Here is a 16,477-nt window from a genome sequence, read left to right on the forward strand (position 1 = left end):
CATACATTTGTACATTAGTTTGATCATAACTTAATAGTTAAGCTATCAAGTAATATTAAACTTATATGAAAGTAGTAGTTTTTTCAAAAAAAAAAAAAAAAAGCGAAAAATTCATTATCATCTGGTATTGTTAGTTTTTGTTTTATTTTCAAAGATCCAAATTTTAGTAGCTTTCAGATTTATCACAATCATAGTATCAACAAACTAATTAAAAAAATATATAAAACCAACGATAAATTTAAATACCAATAAACAAAACATTAATTGATAAGATTTAGTTATTATAATTTCTTGAAAGAATGAATTTATAGATTGGGTCATAATAATAAGAAAATAACATCCAATTTTACCTATCAACTATTGTTCAAGTAGAAGGGCCGGAACAAAAGACCTCTTGATCATTGATTGCCTGACTTGTGAACTATTTATTGTGTTTATACAAAAAGACAACCACTATGCCTTCTATTTATTTGGTTTTGAAAAGAAAGGCTCAAATACCATAAACACAACTAGATGCACATAATTTGCTATCTAAAATCAAACTATTGCAAGAAATGCAAATAGATACTCTCCTCCAACGTGTCTTTTCTTTTTTCTTTTTTGAGAGAACCATTTTAAAGTCCTTCCCTTGATTAACATAAGTTTACACACTTTTGGAGGGAGAGCAAGGGTTTCTATGATCTACATGTATTTCAAGACCATCATTCCAAATCCAATCCCTAGGAAAGTTGCCATAGCTATTCCGAAAATGCCAGCAAGAATTCCAGGAATAACCATTGAACTCCAACCCTTAGCTGTGGCCATCCCGCAAGCTGTTGTGGGACCTCCAACGTTCGCGTTCGATGCTATGAGCAACGACTTTAGATCAAAGCGAAGCAGCTTCCCAAGACCAATGATTATGACAAGATGGACTGAAATCTGGACAAAAGCAAATAAGAAGATACTTGGTGCAGTGTTGATGACACTCCATACATTTCCACTTGCTCCCACTACAGCGAAGAAAACCTGTCTCCAGACAATGAGGTAAGTGTAGAGATGTTAGGAGTTTAAAATTTGTGTGTTATGAATAGTATCACATAATATCAGAAAATACAAAACTATATACATAAACAGAGTTTGAAACTAACGAATTCAGGTTGTTTTCTTAAAGACAGTTTTACTTATTGTGGTACTAGAGTTTCAAGAGTAATTGTTTCTCAGGATTTAACATATTATCTTGCTTATGAAAGCCATACTCTGTCAAACTCTACATTGTGGAGTAAACCAAATTTCAACAAATTTTTAAAATAGAAGAAAGGTTTAAGAAAGAAAAGTGTATGGAAAAAGTGAAATTCAAATTTGGAGAAAAGACGTACTTATAGACTAAGTTGTGGCCATTATAATAGCCATCTCTTCTTCCAGCTGATTAATAATTGAAATAACATATCCCTTAAAAAAAAAAGAGCAACTTCTGGAATTGAAAGGACGCAACCTAAACAAAGAGTCACATGTCATTCTAACAAATAGTTGACAAGGGATAGTTACAAATCATTTTTTTTCATCTTCAAAATCACACCATAACATGCACTTGGGATCATTCAAAATTGTGGTTAAAGCTATAAAATACAAAACTAAGTAAGATTTCAAACAATGAAACACATGTTCTAAAGTGCTTTCATATATGACAAAACATAATTGTAACCGTTTCAAAATCACTCCTAAACATGATTTAGAGAGAATGCATGAAAATATATATGTCTTTGTTGCCAATTAAATTCCTTGTAAATTCCAAAATTTGTGATCAACTCAAACATTCGTCACACGTGAGCATACTACGGATGGAGGAAAATCTTAAAGAAACCACAAGCAATGTGCCAACAGTCATTCCATGAGTTATACAACATTTGTGAAACATCAAATTTAGAAGGATTAGTGTAAATCAAGGTATGAAGAGTGGATGGGTTGAGATAGCATGTACCTGCATTAGAATCAGAGCCATAGCTTCACCAGAAGGAGCAAGGTAAGCAAACAGCTTAGGAAAAATGGTTGCTAAGACAACAATGACGGCTGTAATTGCTGGCATGCTACCACCTTGAATTCCAAAATATTTGGTCAAGTAGGAACCAACTTTACAAATGGCAAATGATACGGCGACGGCTGAGGCAGATTGTAACACTGGAAGCTTGTTACTAGGTTCAACTTCTGCGTCCTTCCCAACACCTACTCAACATAACTTCCATTAGAGGCTTAATTTGGCAATATTTCATACTGTTGTCAAGAAATCCCTAGTTTATCCTATCAAACAAACCGACCACAAACAGCACACATGATAATTCTAAAATTGCAACAATGGATGGAAAGCTGCAGATAATTACCAAAAATCATTCTCCAGGAAAATAGTGAACTGCTAGAGACTATACAGGCCCAGATAAATGAAATTTTATATCCCTACCGTTATCCAATGTCGTAGGTTCAGGAGGTACTTTTGATGCCAATGCAAACAATGTTGCAAAATACACTGCACAAATTACATTATCTGCAGCAAGACCAGCAGCTAATACTGATGGAGAAACACCCAGAGCATCAGATATGGCAACATAATTGACAGCTGCATCCGTACACCAAAGGAAAAAAGACCGATGAGTTGATATTGATGTGAAGAACAATAGTTGGAGGAATCAATGTGTCACTACCTGAAACTGAAACTGCCTAGGTATTCAAATAGAACTAGAAGATGAGATAAAGAGAGCATCTACCTCCACCAATATGTCTTCCCATCAGTGCGGCGGCAATTTTCCAACTGTCTTGACCCAGTGATCGCATTGGTACAAGAAAATAAGCCACCACAGTTCCAACTGTTGTTCCAACTATAAGAAAAAGAGAACGACAGAAAAACTTGTCAAGATGACCCTATGTGGTGTGAGTGAGACCAAAAAGAATCTAATGTCTGAATTAACTTATGGTTATGAACCAATGTCATTTATTGGACATCAATCTAATTCAAATATACAAAATATAACCACGAGTAACTGAAGTGCAATAGCAATTTAAAAGTCAGATGATCTTGGATATTTGAGATTCTTGCATATGCATTTATGAACTGTTATGAACTCCAGTTTAACTGAAAATCCCAAAAGGAAAACAGCCATGTTTTGTTAAATTGTTTTCTCAACTTATTTGAATGTTTTGGTTATAAAGAGAGTCCAAAGTATGTCACATTTCGTGAAGAGTCAAGAATAAGAAAAGCCAAGTTATATAGCTTATAAGCTGTTCGAATGATATTTTAAAATTGATCATACTATTCCCACTAAGTCATAATGGCTCGTAAAGAACTGATCAACAAGGCATGTAAAAAAAGATTTGAGAATCAGAAACTCAAAAAGAAATCATGGGGGTCATTACCTGAACCTAACAAAAATGCCAAGAGAAGTGTGCCGGTTGACTTTATTACACGACGCAAATCTGCTCTAAATAACAGCAAAGGAACGGCTAACGGTAGCAAAAACTCCAAAACAATAGCAAAAGCTGGAGCATCAGATGCAATGATCCCAAAATTACTGGCTGCAAGTCCTACCAATGTGCTCACTAAGGCACCACTTAATGCACTACCAACCTTCGTTTTCTCGGACCTTCAATTTTAAAGGAAGCAATAAAAAAATATCAACATCAAAGGTTAATTTAGAGGGTTGAAACTATTATAATATATAATTTACCGCAACAAGAAGAGGAAAGGATAAAAACCAGAACTTCATGTCAGAATATTCAATATATTCCTAAGAATCAAAACTAAATCCTAACCTTTCCAAGTTCTTCTTGTGTGTACTGTAGTGTGTACATACTAACTTGCATCTCCACTAATCTCATAAATCTGAGGTCTAACAAATTGGGAACGCCAAACCTTTGTAATACTACTCTGAACTTGAACAAATTCTAAGCAATTGTTGGTAATTTCCGTTGTTTTAATTAATAAGAAATTAAAGAAAAAATCACAAACATGCTGTCTAGATATGTTGGAAAAATTAAGGGACCTTGCAACTTTTTTAAGAAATATGAATTACTTTTATCATTTTCAATTGGTTTTGAGATGGAATCTTGTGCTATCTAATATGGCATCAGAGCTCACAAAACCCAAGCAAGTATTATTTCAACTAGCAGAAAGCTTAAACTATTGACCTCATTGTTAGAGTTTCGATTCTCTCACCTCTCAAGAAAATAAAAAACAACTGAAACATCCTTTTCCATTGTCTTAGTATTAAACTGATTTGGTATCAGAACAAATTAGATAAAAAGAGGCAGTTGCATGAGATTTTGAATTTGGAAATGGAAGAGCACATGATTTGCCAATTTTACAAGCTTCACAAAAATCAAAAGTTTCATTGAACTTCACAGGCAAATAACATTGTCTAACAAGCTCATTTGAAACCTATGGTGTCGAAACATTCTAACACTGTTTACACTTAAGATGACTTCGGTGAAACAGTGACAGAACCAATAAGAGTTTTCTTAGCCGACCTCTTAGATAAATTGAAGCACTACCATTGTCCTATTCCGAGCTGGTACAACTACAAACCGTCTTTCAGCATTACCTTGCCCATACACGTGTCCTTAAAAAGGCAACAATCAGAGTGAAATTAAAGAGCATCACAATCTCTATAAGATACAGTAACTACTCGAGATGAAACCTCATGTTGTCTAATACAGTATTAGAGCCCATAAAAATCTAAACGGATGTGATTCAAGAATGTACACCAAAAGAGACCACGTTGAAGGAGTTATTAGAATCCCACCATGGAAAACTCAGAGGTGACCTCACAATCAGATACATTTGCTACTTTTTTTTTTTTTTGCTATTAAGATGTAACCTAAAACTCACTCAGAGAATAGCGAAGTAATTTATAATCCCATATTCGTGATACGAAATAGAATTCGATTAATCTATCGATCAGGAACCTAAACACTAAAAGTTTTTTTTAAAAAAAAACATTGAAAAAGTTCACCAGATACCGAAGGCTCCTATGGAGAATAGAACAGTCCAGTTGCCCCACTGATCGTACGGAGAAACGAGGGGAAGATTCAATTTCAGGTGAGATCTAACAGCAACATCTCGTCTAGATTGAACATTTCCGTTGCTGGATTTGCGAAAGCTCCAGAATCTAGGGCATGTAATTTCAGCAGTCAACGAAGATGAAGATAAGGATTGCAGCGGTGGGTGAGTTGCCATCGAGATGCTCCTGGAGAATCCAACCGAGAATTTGGTGGAAGAGAAACATGGAGTCTGTAACTCAGGCGACTTCGAGTGAAGAATGGTGAGCTGTGACTGTGAAGCCATCTCCGGCGAGGTGGATCGGACGGAGATAGAAGGGCAACGATTGACATCATCACGGGTTAAAATTAAGGCATATAAATTAAGTATCTGTTTTTAACGTTATGTAAAATTTGAAACAGTGGTTGTAAAACTATTTTAAAAAAGAGTTGATTTCAGTGGATTCTATATATATATATATATATATTTATATATTTATACTACAATGCCTTTCACATTTTTTGATTTTTTATTATTTATATACGTGTCTCACACGTTTCACTTTTTTTCGTTAATATATGAGTTTTTTAAAAAAAATTAAAAATTGGAAAAAATGTAAGTGTAATTTTGATTAAGAAAAAATTAAATTAAAGTAGAAAAATAAATTTAATAATAAATAAGTAATGAGAAAAAGTGAAATGTGTCATACCCACATATATAAATAATGTGAAAATAAAAAAATGTGGAACGAAAAAATAGAATATGTTGGGTCCAGTGCATGAAAGTCGTATACTTCGTACACGACTTCACCTCAAATTACCTATTTTTAAAAATAGTTCTACACCCACCTACTTTGTATATATGTTTCAAAATTTACATTATTTTTAAAATAGATCCAAATTAGAGAGATTAGTACCCAAAATATTACAAAAACCATTTTCACATCTAAATGGTCCAAAATGGCAAAATGGCAAAATGGACCAAATCAATAAATTGTAATCAGTTTTTTCACATGTATAAATAATTTGTATTTTTTTATTATTGTCGAAAAAAACCTCATTTTTTATATCTATTTGTAAATATTTTCCCGATTTTGCGTATTTTTTCTGATTAAAAGTTCAAGTTATATATACTTCTCTTTTTTAAAATTATTTTTACTTTAATGAAAAACTAAAAAAATTATTAGAAAAATAGCAAATTTGACAAAATATTTATAATAGACATAAAAATTTTAGATTATATTAATAATAGACATTAATAATTATAGTGACATTGATAGACAATGATAAAAGACTATCGACGAATAGATTCCAAAATTTTGTTATAGTTTGTAAATATTTTAATTTATTTTTTATTTTTAGAAATATAAAAATACAAAATACATAATCATTTAAATTAAACTTATTAATATTAGAAATAAATCCATTTAAAAAACTTTATTAATATTAATTTTAAAATTTGTCAATCAATTTAAGCCTAAACTTTTTACAAAAGTTGTTATGAATTTTTTTTTCACAAAATATAGTAAAATAAAGAGTTAGATGAATTTTGGTGTATTTTAATAATATTTTAAATATTCTTCTCTGTGAAAATATCTCTAAGTATTTCAAAAAAAAAGTTGATTAGATTGTAAAAAATTTAAGAAATTAATTGATAAAGTTATAAGTCATATATAATATTTTAAACTGGATAAATATCATATAGGAAATTAGTTGTATAAATTGATATAATTGTTAGTATAGTTTTAATTAATACAACTTTAAAGTTCAGCTGTAAATTAATTTTTCTGTTTGGTCCTTTTTCTCTATATTATCGATAATTTAAAAAAAAATGTCAAATTATATTGCTCACTAGATTGGAAATTGGTTGAATTTAGTTTTTGTAATTTACATTTTATTATAATAAAAAGACTAACAAATAGTTTTAAAAAGCTTTGAAAAATAACGATAGGCTATTAGACACAACCTTTAAGTTAAAGAAAGTGATTTGCATGGATCGGATAAATAGGCCTCTTATTTGTGTCAACACTTTGTAAATTTACTAATTTATCTTTGAAAACCATATGCACATTTATAATTGAGAAACATTACTCGAAGCACTATGCACATTTACAATTGAGAAACATTACTCGATGCACGGTGCTCTATGCTCTATGTTTTATATGCTTTGTGTTATATATTAGACACTCATCCTCAATCCTCGATACTCAATAGTAGATACTAGCTACTTGATGCTCAATGCTCAATACTTAATACTTGATGTTCTACATTTTATTTAGGTTATATTTGTTCGCTACTCGATGCTCAATACTTAAATAAACACACAACAAAAAAAATATATATATAAATGCACTAAAACTGAAGATGAAATCTAGAAAAAGGACATAAAAGAATAAATCCAAAAAAAAAAAAAAAGAGAAAAATAGTAGAAAAAAGTTAGAAAAGATAAGAAGAAAGCATTTAAGGTTAAAGTGATAATTTTACACGGTGATGACATAAACAAAATGTCACTTTTCATTGGTTTTTAAATAAAAGTATCCATTTTCTTTTTGATATTTTATTTTAGGCCATATATACAAAATTTCAAACATTTACAAAGTTCTAGTTGAATTCTATCGTGTCTAATGATACAAGATTAACGTTTTTTTCTTTTTGTTACACAACCTCAAGTTAACATAAATAGTTTATGCGTAGTACTCCCTAAATCTATTAGACACAATTTTTAAGTTAAAGAACTTACTAGACTTTTTTAAAGTTCAAAATTTTATCAAATACAAACTTGGTTTAAGAAGATCTCTTAAACCTAAACTTAAAGTTAACAAACAAAATTGTAAGTTATCTAGAACTTAAAAATTTGCTCGGATCTAGATGAATCAAAATATATTTTTGAAACTATACTCATAAACTTTAGTCCAATTATCCATTTTTGTAAAAATGACATTTAAAGAATAATCGACATACCTACAAAATTAATACATAGATAACTTTTGAAAGGTAACTATACTAAATACTCAAATAAACAATTTCTTTTATGTAAAAGTTATGACATTTTTTTATTTATTTATTTTCATTTTCTTATATAAAAGTATACATACTTTACATTTAAAAGGAGAAAAGCTGAATTTAGCATACTTTCTAATTTAAATAAGTGTTATTTCCCTAACTTTTCATAAAAGCATTTTCAATTATAATTTTTATTATTTTATTACATTTTCTTGAAATTAATATTACCATAAACTTAGTTGCATCACTTTTAAACATACTTATGCAATTCAACATATTTATTATTAAGTCTATAAATAAGAAAGAAAAAAGAAGATATCTTAAAAGAGCTTCCATGTTTAAAAATGTCTAAGTTTTTTTTTTCTTTTTTTCTAATTTGAATAATAATTGAGAATCTAATTATTGGTTTCCATTAGGAAAAAAGAAAATTATGTGAAAAGAAAAATAAAAGGAATTTAGAAAAGAATAAAATAAAAAATGAATAATATTTGTTGGTAATGAAAAGGAAAAGCCACCCACCCACCCACTACCCTTAGGCCCCGCACTCCCCATTCAAATCTCCCCATCACCACTATATACTGTCTTCTTTAATATATATATATATAATATACACTTTTGATTTACAACTCACAATATCTCTATTAGAGGGTTGGGTTGGATTACACCATTTTCTCACCCCTCCAAATTAGGGTTTTTTTAGGTATGTTTTGTAAATAGTTCTTTTTGTTATTTATGACAATTTTTCTATGTCAAAATGAACCGAAATATTATTGACTGACACCTATGATGAGATGAGGATCGGCATAGATAAATGTGTATTAGTGTCTATCATTGATAGACTATAACATTTTGTTGTATTTGTAAATATATACATTTTAAAATTATACTTTTCATCAATTAATTATATTTTTATATTAAATTATAGAAAAATGAATGAAAATAATAAAATTGTTAAAAAAGTGTATACAATATTAGAGTGGTAAATATGATAAACTTGTCTCGAGTAATAAAAATTCTTAAAGTTGATAGAATCTAAAATTTTATTATGTTTTTAAAATATTTTGATTTATTTTATATATAAAATTAAAATGTATTAGAAAGGGACCCATGGTTGATTGTGGAAGAGGTTATTTATTATGACGCTTACATCATCTCAATCTCTAAGTCAATATGTAGGTTTGATTCACACGGATCCATGTTATTAGAAAAAAAAAGAGAAACTAAGTTTTTATACAATCGAAGATCAAATCACTTTGATAAAGGGAAATTTTATACAACTTTACAACTAGATAGTGCTTTTTTCAACTTTCTCAAAATTCATTCTATTGTGTGTGTATAGCTGAGAGAGATTACAAATATTTCTATTTGCAATTTTTTTATACTTTTTCAGACTTTACGTCGATTTAACTTTTTACACATTCTTACATTTTTAGAGATTAAATTTAACTCTGCAATTCAATATTATTTATATAGCTCAATAAAATTTCACAATTTGGAAGTATACAATTGAAAAGCAAACTATAATAGTGATAACAAAATATGTAGAAGAACTGCTCAAAAGTAAGGAGAATGTCATGGTAAGTTGTGAAATTATTTAGATGATGTTTGTAAAATTTAGGAGCTAACATAAATATCGAAAAATTATAATAATAATATATTATCGTGTATATGAAAATGTAACAAAAAGCGAAGTATATAAATAATATTAGAAATTCAAATTTTTAGAAATGCAACCCTAAAAAACATAAAAAGTTCACTCCAACTCAATCCAAAATTAAAACTAACTCAATTAAACATGTAAAATTTAGTGGATGGTTTTGGTTGTCGAAAATTTTGAACACTTTTAAATGGAATATCATATCAATTACGGATGAATTAACTGGTTAAATCAATATTCATTTGAACATTATCGTTAAGTTATTTATAAGCTATTATGACAAGAGAGTGAGTCATGATCTTTTAAGTAGTGAAACGATGAAAGAAAAGTGTGTTATGTTTGACACTACTATATTTGATGGATACAAACAATTAATTAATTATATTGATTGGACAACCACACTAAATGTTATGAATCTCATTTCATGATAAATTTAGAAAGAAAGAAAAATGCATCAACCCAATGGATGAAAATGACATGATGGGTTTATTTACAACCTAAAAGAAAGAAGAAAAAAAAGTCAAAACTACACACTAAATAATACATTTATTATCTTGATTATCTTGATTATCTATTACTGGAATCTAATTATCTTGTTGTTATTCAACTTTGTCCTATTCTAACTTTAAAGAAACACATCATAGTTTTAAAAACTATATTAGAAATGATGAACATTTGTTTTCAATTATTATCCAAATATAAAATTATAAATACATTTCATTTCAAAGGCTATTTTTTTTTAACTTGACATCAAATTATATTGTTATAAATCTTCAAAGCACTATAATTGCAAAATAGCCCTTCAAATCACTGCAATTTTCAAATAGTCCTTCAATGTTCCCTTATATGCTTTGTGTATTCCATTTCCACCTCCACTTCCACACTTTAGTCAATAGAAGATGAGTGGAAATAATCATTGCCAATGTGAAAATTCTACCAAAGAAATGTGATTCTATATTATGATTAAAAAAAATAATCAAATTTAACTCATAAATTAAAACTTTTAATTATCAATAGTCTTTTGCCAAATTATACTTTAAAGTTAAGTAAAGTGTAGGTTTTAGCTTAGAAAAGCAATGCAAGTTTTCTCCTCTAATCATTTTTCATCTGAAAGATCCTTAATAAAACGTATTCTCCTAATATGTGTTAATGAATTATATAAAACATATGTATAGTAAAAAAATTTGAATTTTAACGAGTTATGGTAAAATTGTTCTACTAATATTTGTTTCGGATATCAACGTATTTTATTGCACAATACTTTTCTTAATCTGAAAATTTATGGTTGTAATATTTCGTCCAAGATTTTGCTTCCTTAAAGAAGGGGTTCTTTATCTTAGGGGAACCTAAGATTCATGGGTGAAGTGAAGGGAGTTAGCTTATGTGAAGAAAAGACAACAACATTGAAAAGAGTTCTCATACACGTTGTTGAAGCCAAAGTGTGCACCACTAATTAACCACTCTTATGGGTAGCCTAAGCATGTGGAAAGTGAGAGGATGTCACACGCAGGGGGAGCCTAAGTACATTTGAGATGAAGTCTTACCTCTAGAAAGAGCTTAGGTGATCAATGAGTTGAGCTCTAGGTGAGTTCGAGTATTGCAGACAAGTATGACATTGTAAATTGCTTGGCTCTTTAATATTAGTGAATTATCCTTTATGGACACACTGCTCCCAAGATGTAGTTGGTTTATTATCGAACTAGATCATTGAATTCTACATCTCTTTATATGTTCACTTGTTTTTTATATTTTCTTATTACAATTGTTTGTTCTTTCTATTTGACACTCATAATTCTATGGCAAGTCACCTCAGTGCTTATGTTCCTGTTTACAATATAGTTAAATACTTCCTTTAACTTTAACATTTTTAATGAAAAAAATGTATCAACTAAGTTCACTTTATCACTCATAAAGTATATAAAAAAATGTATCAATTAAAATGATGATAAATTATTAACTTTTGTATTGGAACGGAATTGTGAAGTATACCAACAATGGAAAAAACGATTGAATTGAAATTATTAAGAAAAAAATATACAAAAAATATTATAAATAAAAAAGAATATTTGAATATAAACAAGCACGTTAACTGATATTACGTTTCAATCTCGCAAACAAATCAAATCCATTAGGTAAAGTAAAATTTAAAAAGATCAATAAATTAATAAAATTTTAATTAAGGGGCTTGATTAAATGAATAATTGGGGTAGTAAAGTCAGCAATTGTGATAATGGTTGGAAGTTTAAAGAAATAAAAAATAGGGAAAGAAAGGGGGAAAATAAAATGTTATGATATGATATTTGGAGAATTGAATTGAGAGATAGAGAAGCATGTCATGTCTCATCTCAAATATCTCATCTTATGCTATTCTTTCTTCACAAAATATGCGCTACAACTACAACTACAACTACAACTACAACTACAACGTATACATGAACAACTGTCAAAGTTGTTATTTAAATTCTTCTTTCTTTTCTACTCCTTCAATTTCTCCATATTTTCATTTTTCACTCCTCCCTCTCACTTTCCCTCTCTCTCTCTCCATTTCCATCTTCCACACTAATCCAACCCATTTCCCTTTTAAAGCTAACCTTCTTCTTTCTCTCCAACTCTCCGGCGCCTCCCATGGCCATCTTCACATCCCTCTTTCTTCCTTTTCTTTTTCTCTTCCTTCCTTTTCTTTCCTCTGATTTTGTTCCCTCTGACATTTACCTTCTCAGCTGCGGCTCATCTTCCAATTCCTCTTTCTTTAATCGCATCTTCGTCGCCGATTCATTGAAACCCGCCTCCGACTTTCTCGCCGCCGGTAAATCGGTGGCGCTTTCCGATCGAAACCCACCTCCGGATTCTCCTTCTTTGTATCATACAGCCAGAGTTTTCACCAGGGTCTCAAGCTACAAGTTCAACATCAAGAAGAACGGTACTCACTTCCTGCGGTTTCATCTTTCGCCATTTTCGTCGCCGGCTTTCGCTTTACATTCTGCAAATTTCACTATTTCGGCTAATGGGGTTTTTCTTTCTACTATTTCTCACGTTAACGATTCTGTAATTAAAGAGTTTATGGTGAGAATTGACACCAACGTGCTTGAAATCGAGTTCCAACCAGCTTCGAGTTCGAGTTTTGGATTCGCGAATGCAATCGAGGTATTTTCAGCTCCTAAAGAACTCATTACCGATAATGGAGCTAAGCTTGTGGATTCTGATGGAGGTCGAGAATATTACAAGCTCACATCGCAGATTTTGGAAACCAAATACAGAATTAACGTTGGGGGTCCCAAATTGACTCCATTCAACGACACTTTATGGAGAACTTGGGTGCCCGATGAGCCTTATCTGGCTTTAAAGTCGGCGGCAAAGCTCGCTTCAACTTTTCACACTCCGAACTATGAGCCCGGCGGCCCCACCAGGGAGGTCGCGCCGGACATCGTTTATATGACGGCGCAGCAGATGAACAAGGACTACTCAATTTCGGGTGCAAAATTTAACCTCACCTGGAACTTTCCATTGGACTCTAATGGCGTGAATCACTTGGTTCGCTTGCATTTCTGCGATTTTGTTAGTTCCGCTCTTAATCAATTATATTTCAATGTGTATATCAATGGCTATCCCGCATATAGGGACTTGGATTTGTCATCTTTGTCCCTTCAGCTTTCAACTCCCTTTTATATTGATTTCATTGTGGATTCTGGTAGTTCTGGGGATGTTCAAATTAGTGTTGGACCGTCTGATCTGAGCAGTTCTTTGAGATATAATGCGATCTTAAATGGAGCAGAGATCATGGAAATGGTGAACTCTAAGGTTTTGTTTACAGAAATTGAGAAAAGGAAAAGAAATTTGTGGGTTATTGTAGGTCCTGTTGTTGGTGGATTTATTGGTTTGTGTTTGATCGTTGCTGCAATTGTTGCTTTCGGATGCAAGAGGAGGAAGAAACGGAAGCCGAAGCGGGCAGAGAGCGCAGGCTGGACTTCAGTTCAAGCGTATGGAGGAGGCAGTTCTGATAGTAAATTATCAAGAGGATCAACTCTTGCATCTTTTGGGCCAAATGGATACCACAGCTTGAAGATCCCCTTCAGTGAAATTCAGTCAGCAACAAACAATTTTGACAAGAGTTTGATAATTGGTTCGGGCGGATTTGGGATGGTTTACAAAGGGGTTCTTCGGGACAATATAAAGGTTGCTGTGAAGAGAGGTGTGCCGGGATCACGGCAGGGCCTTCCTGAATTCCACACAGAGATTGCTATCTTGTCGAAGATTCGACATCACCATCTTGTTTCGCTTGTTGGATACTGTGAAGAACAGTCAGAAATGATACTGGTTTACGAATATATGGAGAAAGGTCCGTTGAAAAAGCAGTTGTATGGCTCGGTTGTGTCACCATTGTCGTGGAAACAAAGGCTCGAAATCTGCATTGGTGCAGCTAGAGGTCTACACTACCTCCACACTGGTTTTGCACAGGGAATCATCCACCGTGATATCAAGTCGACCAACATTTTGCTGGATGAGAATTATGTTGCTAAAGTTGCTGATTTTGGTCTTTCGAGATCAGGGCCTCGTCTTGACGAGACACATGTTAGTACTGGAGTAAAAGGCAGCTTCGGGTATCTAGATCCAGAGTACTTTCGAAGACAACAACTCACTGACAAGTCAGACGTGTATTCATTTGGAGTAGTACTCTTTGAAGTTCTTTGTGCTAGGCCTGCAGTTGATCCATTGCTTGCTAGGGAACAAGTAAATCTCGCCGAGTGGGCTCTGCATTGGCAACGAAAAGGGATGCTTGAAAAGATTGTGGATCCACATTTGGTCGGGCAAATTAATCCGAATTCATTAAAGAAATATGGAGAAACAGCAGAAAAATGTTTGGCTGACTATGGTATTGACAGGCCAACAATGGGGGATGTCTTATGGAATTTGGAATACGTTCTTCAACTACAAATCGGGCCATCAAATGAACCATCAGAACCTGTGGACATCGACGACTCCGACTTTCCAACATCCACAGCTATTCATCCAAGCAACATGAGGAGACATTCAGAAGAAGGTACTGATAATTTTTCAGACATAAGTACAACCAAAGTTTTCTCTCAGTTGCTTACTAATGATGGAAGATAGCTTATTAGCTTTATGGTGGGTTCTAAAAAACAGAAGAAGTTTCCAAAATTACAATCTCAATAGTTATGTTCCTTTTCTTACAACATATTCAGAAATAGGGTACTTACATTATACTGTAGAAAAACCTACACCCAGGCCTTCTTACTAATGTTCTTCTCAAGAACATACATTTTTTTTTTGCCATAATGTTGTGGATTCTAGAGTATTGTAAAGTTATCTCAAATTTAACAGGAAATTGTAATTTATAACTTAGTTGTGTTTGGTAATCCCTCTTTTTCTTTTCTTTTTAGTTTAACTATGGACTTATCTAGTTGACCATCTGATTTCTATTTTATAGATTCATTGGGTTAAGCGCAAAGCCCTCTAATTCTATTTTTAAAACTGTTTTCTAATGTTGTGATCTTTATATTATCAAACAGAGTTCGAAATTATTATGTTTGGCGTTGCTAAACTACTGTGTGTGTGAATGCATTATCTTGCCTTTTCTTTTTTTAATGAGATTTTAAATAATTCAAAGAAGAAAAAAATCTGAATCCAAAGCTACATGTCGAGTTAATTAATTAGGGTGTTCTACATGTCGTTTGTGGGAGATGAAAAGAAAAAAGGAAACTTGGAGTGGATATGAGACCGTGGCCTCTTTCTTCATCTTTTCTTTTCTGTTGGGAATCTTTTGGTTGTGACCCAAAGTTGATGTTACCTCCTCTATCATAACTTATAACTCTTTTCAATAAACTTCTCTCTAAATATTTATAATCTTAACAAAATATTATAATTTATTTCTGATAAATTAAAATACACTACAAATAAAATATAATATAATAAATAAATACTATATATAGTATAGTCTATCACAATCCATGGTCGACAAGTACCCCTATATTCTAAGTGAAAATCAATCTATCACAATGTTTACTATTTTCTTTTAAACTAAAATAATTTATACTTTAAACACATACTATTATAATCCAAACTAAAATAATCTACATTTCAAACACAAGTTATTGTAATCTAATTGTAGTATTTATCTACAACTACAATAATCAACTCCTAATATCAAACATTCTCCATGGACTTATATATGTATTCAATAATAAAATAGAAGAAATTAAAATGTTAAAGATTATTGTAGGATTTAAGCTATGTGATTTATTTATATAATAGTGTTAGTTGATAACAAAGGTTACTAAATTTGAAGATAGATTATTCAACTACTAATGGTTGAAATTTTAATTATTATACTTTTTAGATTAATCAAGTATATGTATTCATAAACTTGAATGATGTGGACAATGTCTTATCTTTGCAAACTAATTTCATTAGCAAGATGGACTCCTCCTTTGGGGAAAATGCCAAAAATTTCTCAACCTTTTTTCAAATTGGAGAAACAGTAGTTGTCAATCTTTCCCTTCATGTGAGCTTAAGCACACAAAACGATAAATGAAAGAAAACTATTTTGAGATATGAAAGGAAATTAAATATTCAAGTCTTTTAGTGGAAATAAATACAATCTCTAATTTTGAACATTATTGTATGAGTTATATTTATTTAAACATTGTATTTTTTTTTGTCATCCCTTCCTTAACTCAAAAATAATTAGATAAATCGTAACAATCCTCCGTAGATTGGGATAATAGTTACAATTATACTTTTCAACTTTCGTGGATTAAAATTAAACCCTAAATTTGTATACGTGTTAAAATTGTATTA

The 16,477-nt window shown here is 31.3% G+C and overlaps 2 protein-coding genes across 3 annotated transcripts; one reads left to right on the plus strand and one right to left on the minus strand.

Moving 5' to 3' along the window:
* Window positions 1-373: 373 nt before the first annotated feature.
* On the minus strand, window positions 374-5,410 carry LOC101211894 (uncharacterized membrane protein YjcL). Of its 2 annotated transcripts, none has more exons than XM_004140709.3 (6): window positions 4,977-5,410; window positions 3,382-3,608; window positions 2,736-2,846; window positions 2,432-2,587; window positions 1,958-2,199; window positions 374-1,005 (listed from the first exon to the last, which is right to left on the minus strand). In XM_004140709.3, exons 1-6 carry the CDS (start codon window positions 5,306-5,308, stop codon window positions 682-684), a joined length of 1,392 nt encoding a protein of 463 aa, XP_004140757.1. In that variant the 5' UTR covers window positions 5,309-5,410; the 3' UTR covers window positions 374-681. The 2 variants fall into 2 exon arrangements, with proteins under 2 accessions (XP_004140757.1, XP_031739024.1); XM_031883164.1 differs by lacking the exon at window positions 4,977-5,410 and adding an exon at window positions 4,403-4,434.
* A 6,727-nt stretch (window positions 5,411-12,137) lies between these two features.
* LOC101211413 (probable receptor-like protein kinase At5g24010) lies at window positions 12,138-15,059 on the plus strand. The gene has a single exon (XM_011652876.2). The coding sequence runs from the start codon at window positions 12,287-12,289 to the stop codon at window positions 14,768-14,770; it is 2,484 nt and encodes an 827-aa protein (XP_011651178.1). The 5' UTR covers window positions 12,138-12,286; the 3' UTR covers window positions 14,771-15,059.
* The last annotated feature ends 1,418 nt before the right edge of the window (window positions 15,060-16,477 follow it).

The sequence above is a fragment of the Cucumis sativus genome, chromosome 3 (assembly GCF_000004075.3).
Source record: "Cucumis sativus cultivar 9930 chromosome 3, Cucumber_9930_V3, whole genome shotgun sequence".
Classification (NCBI taxonomy): Eukaryota; Viridiplantae; Streptophyta; class Magnoliopsida; order Cucurbitales; family Cucurbitaceae; genus Cucumis; species Cucumis sativus.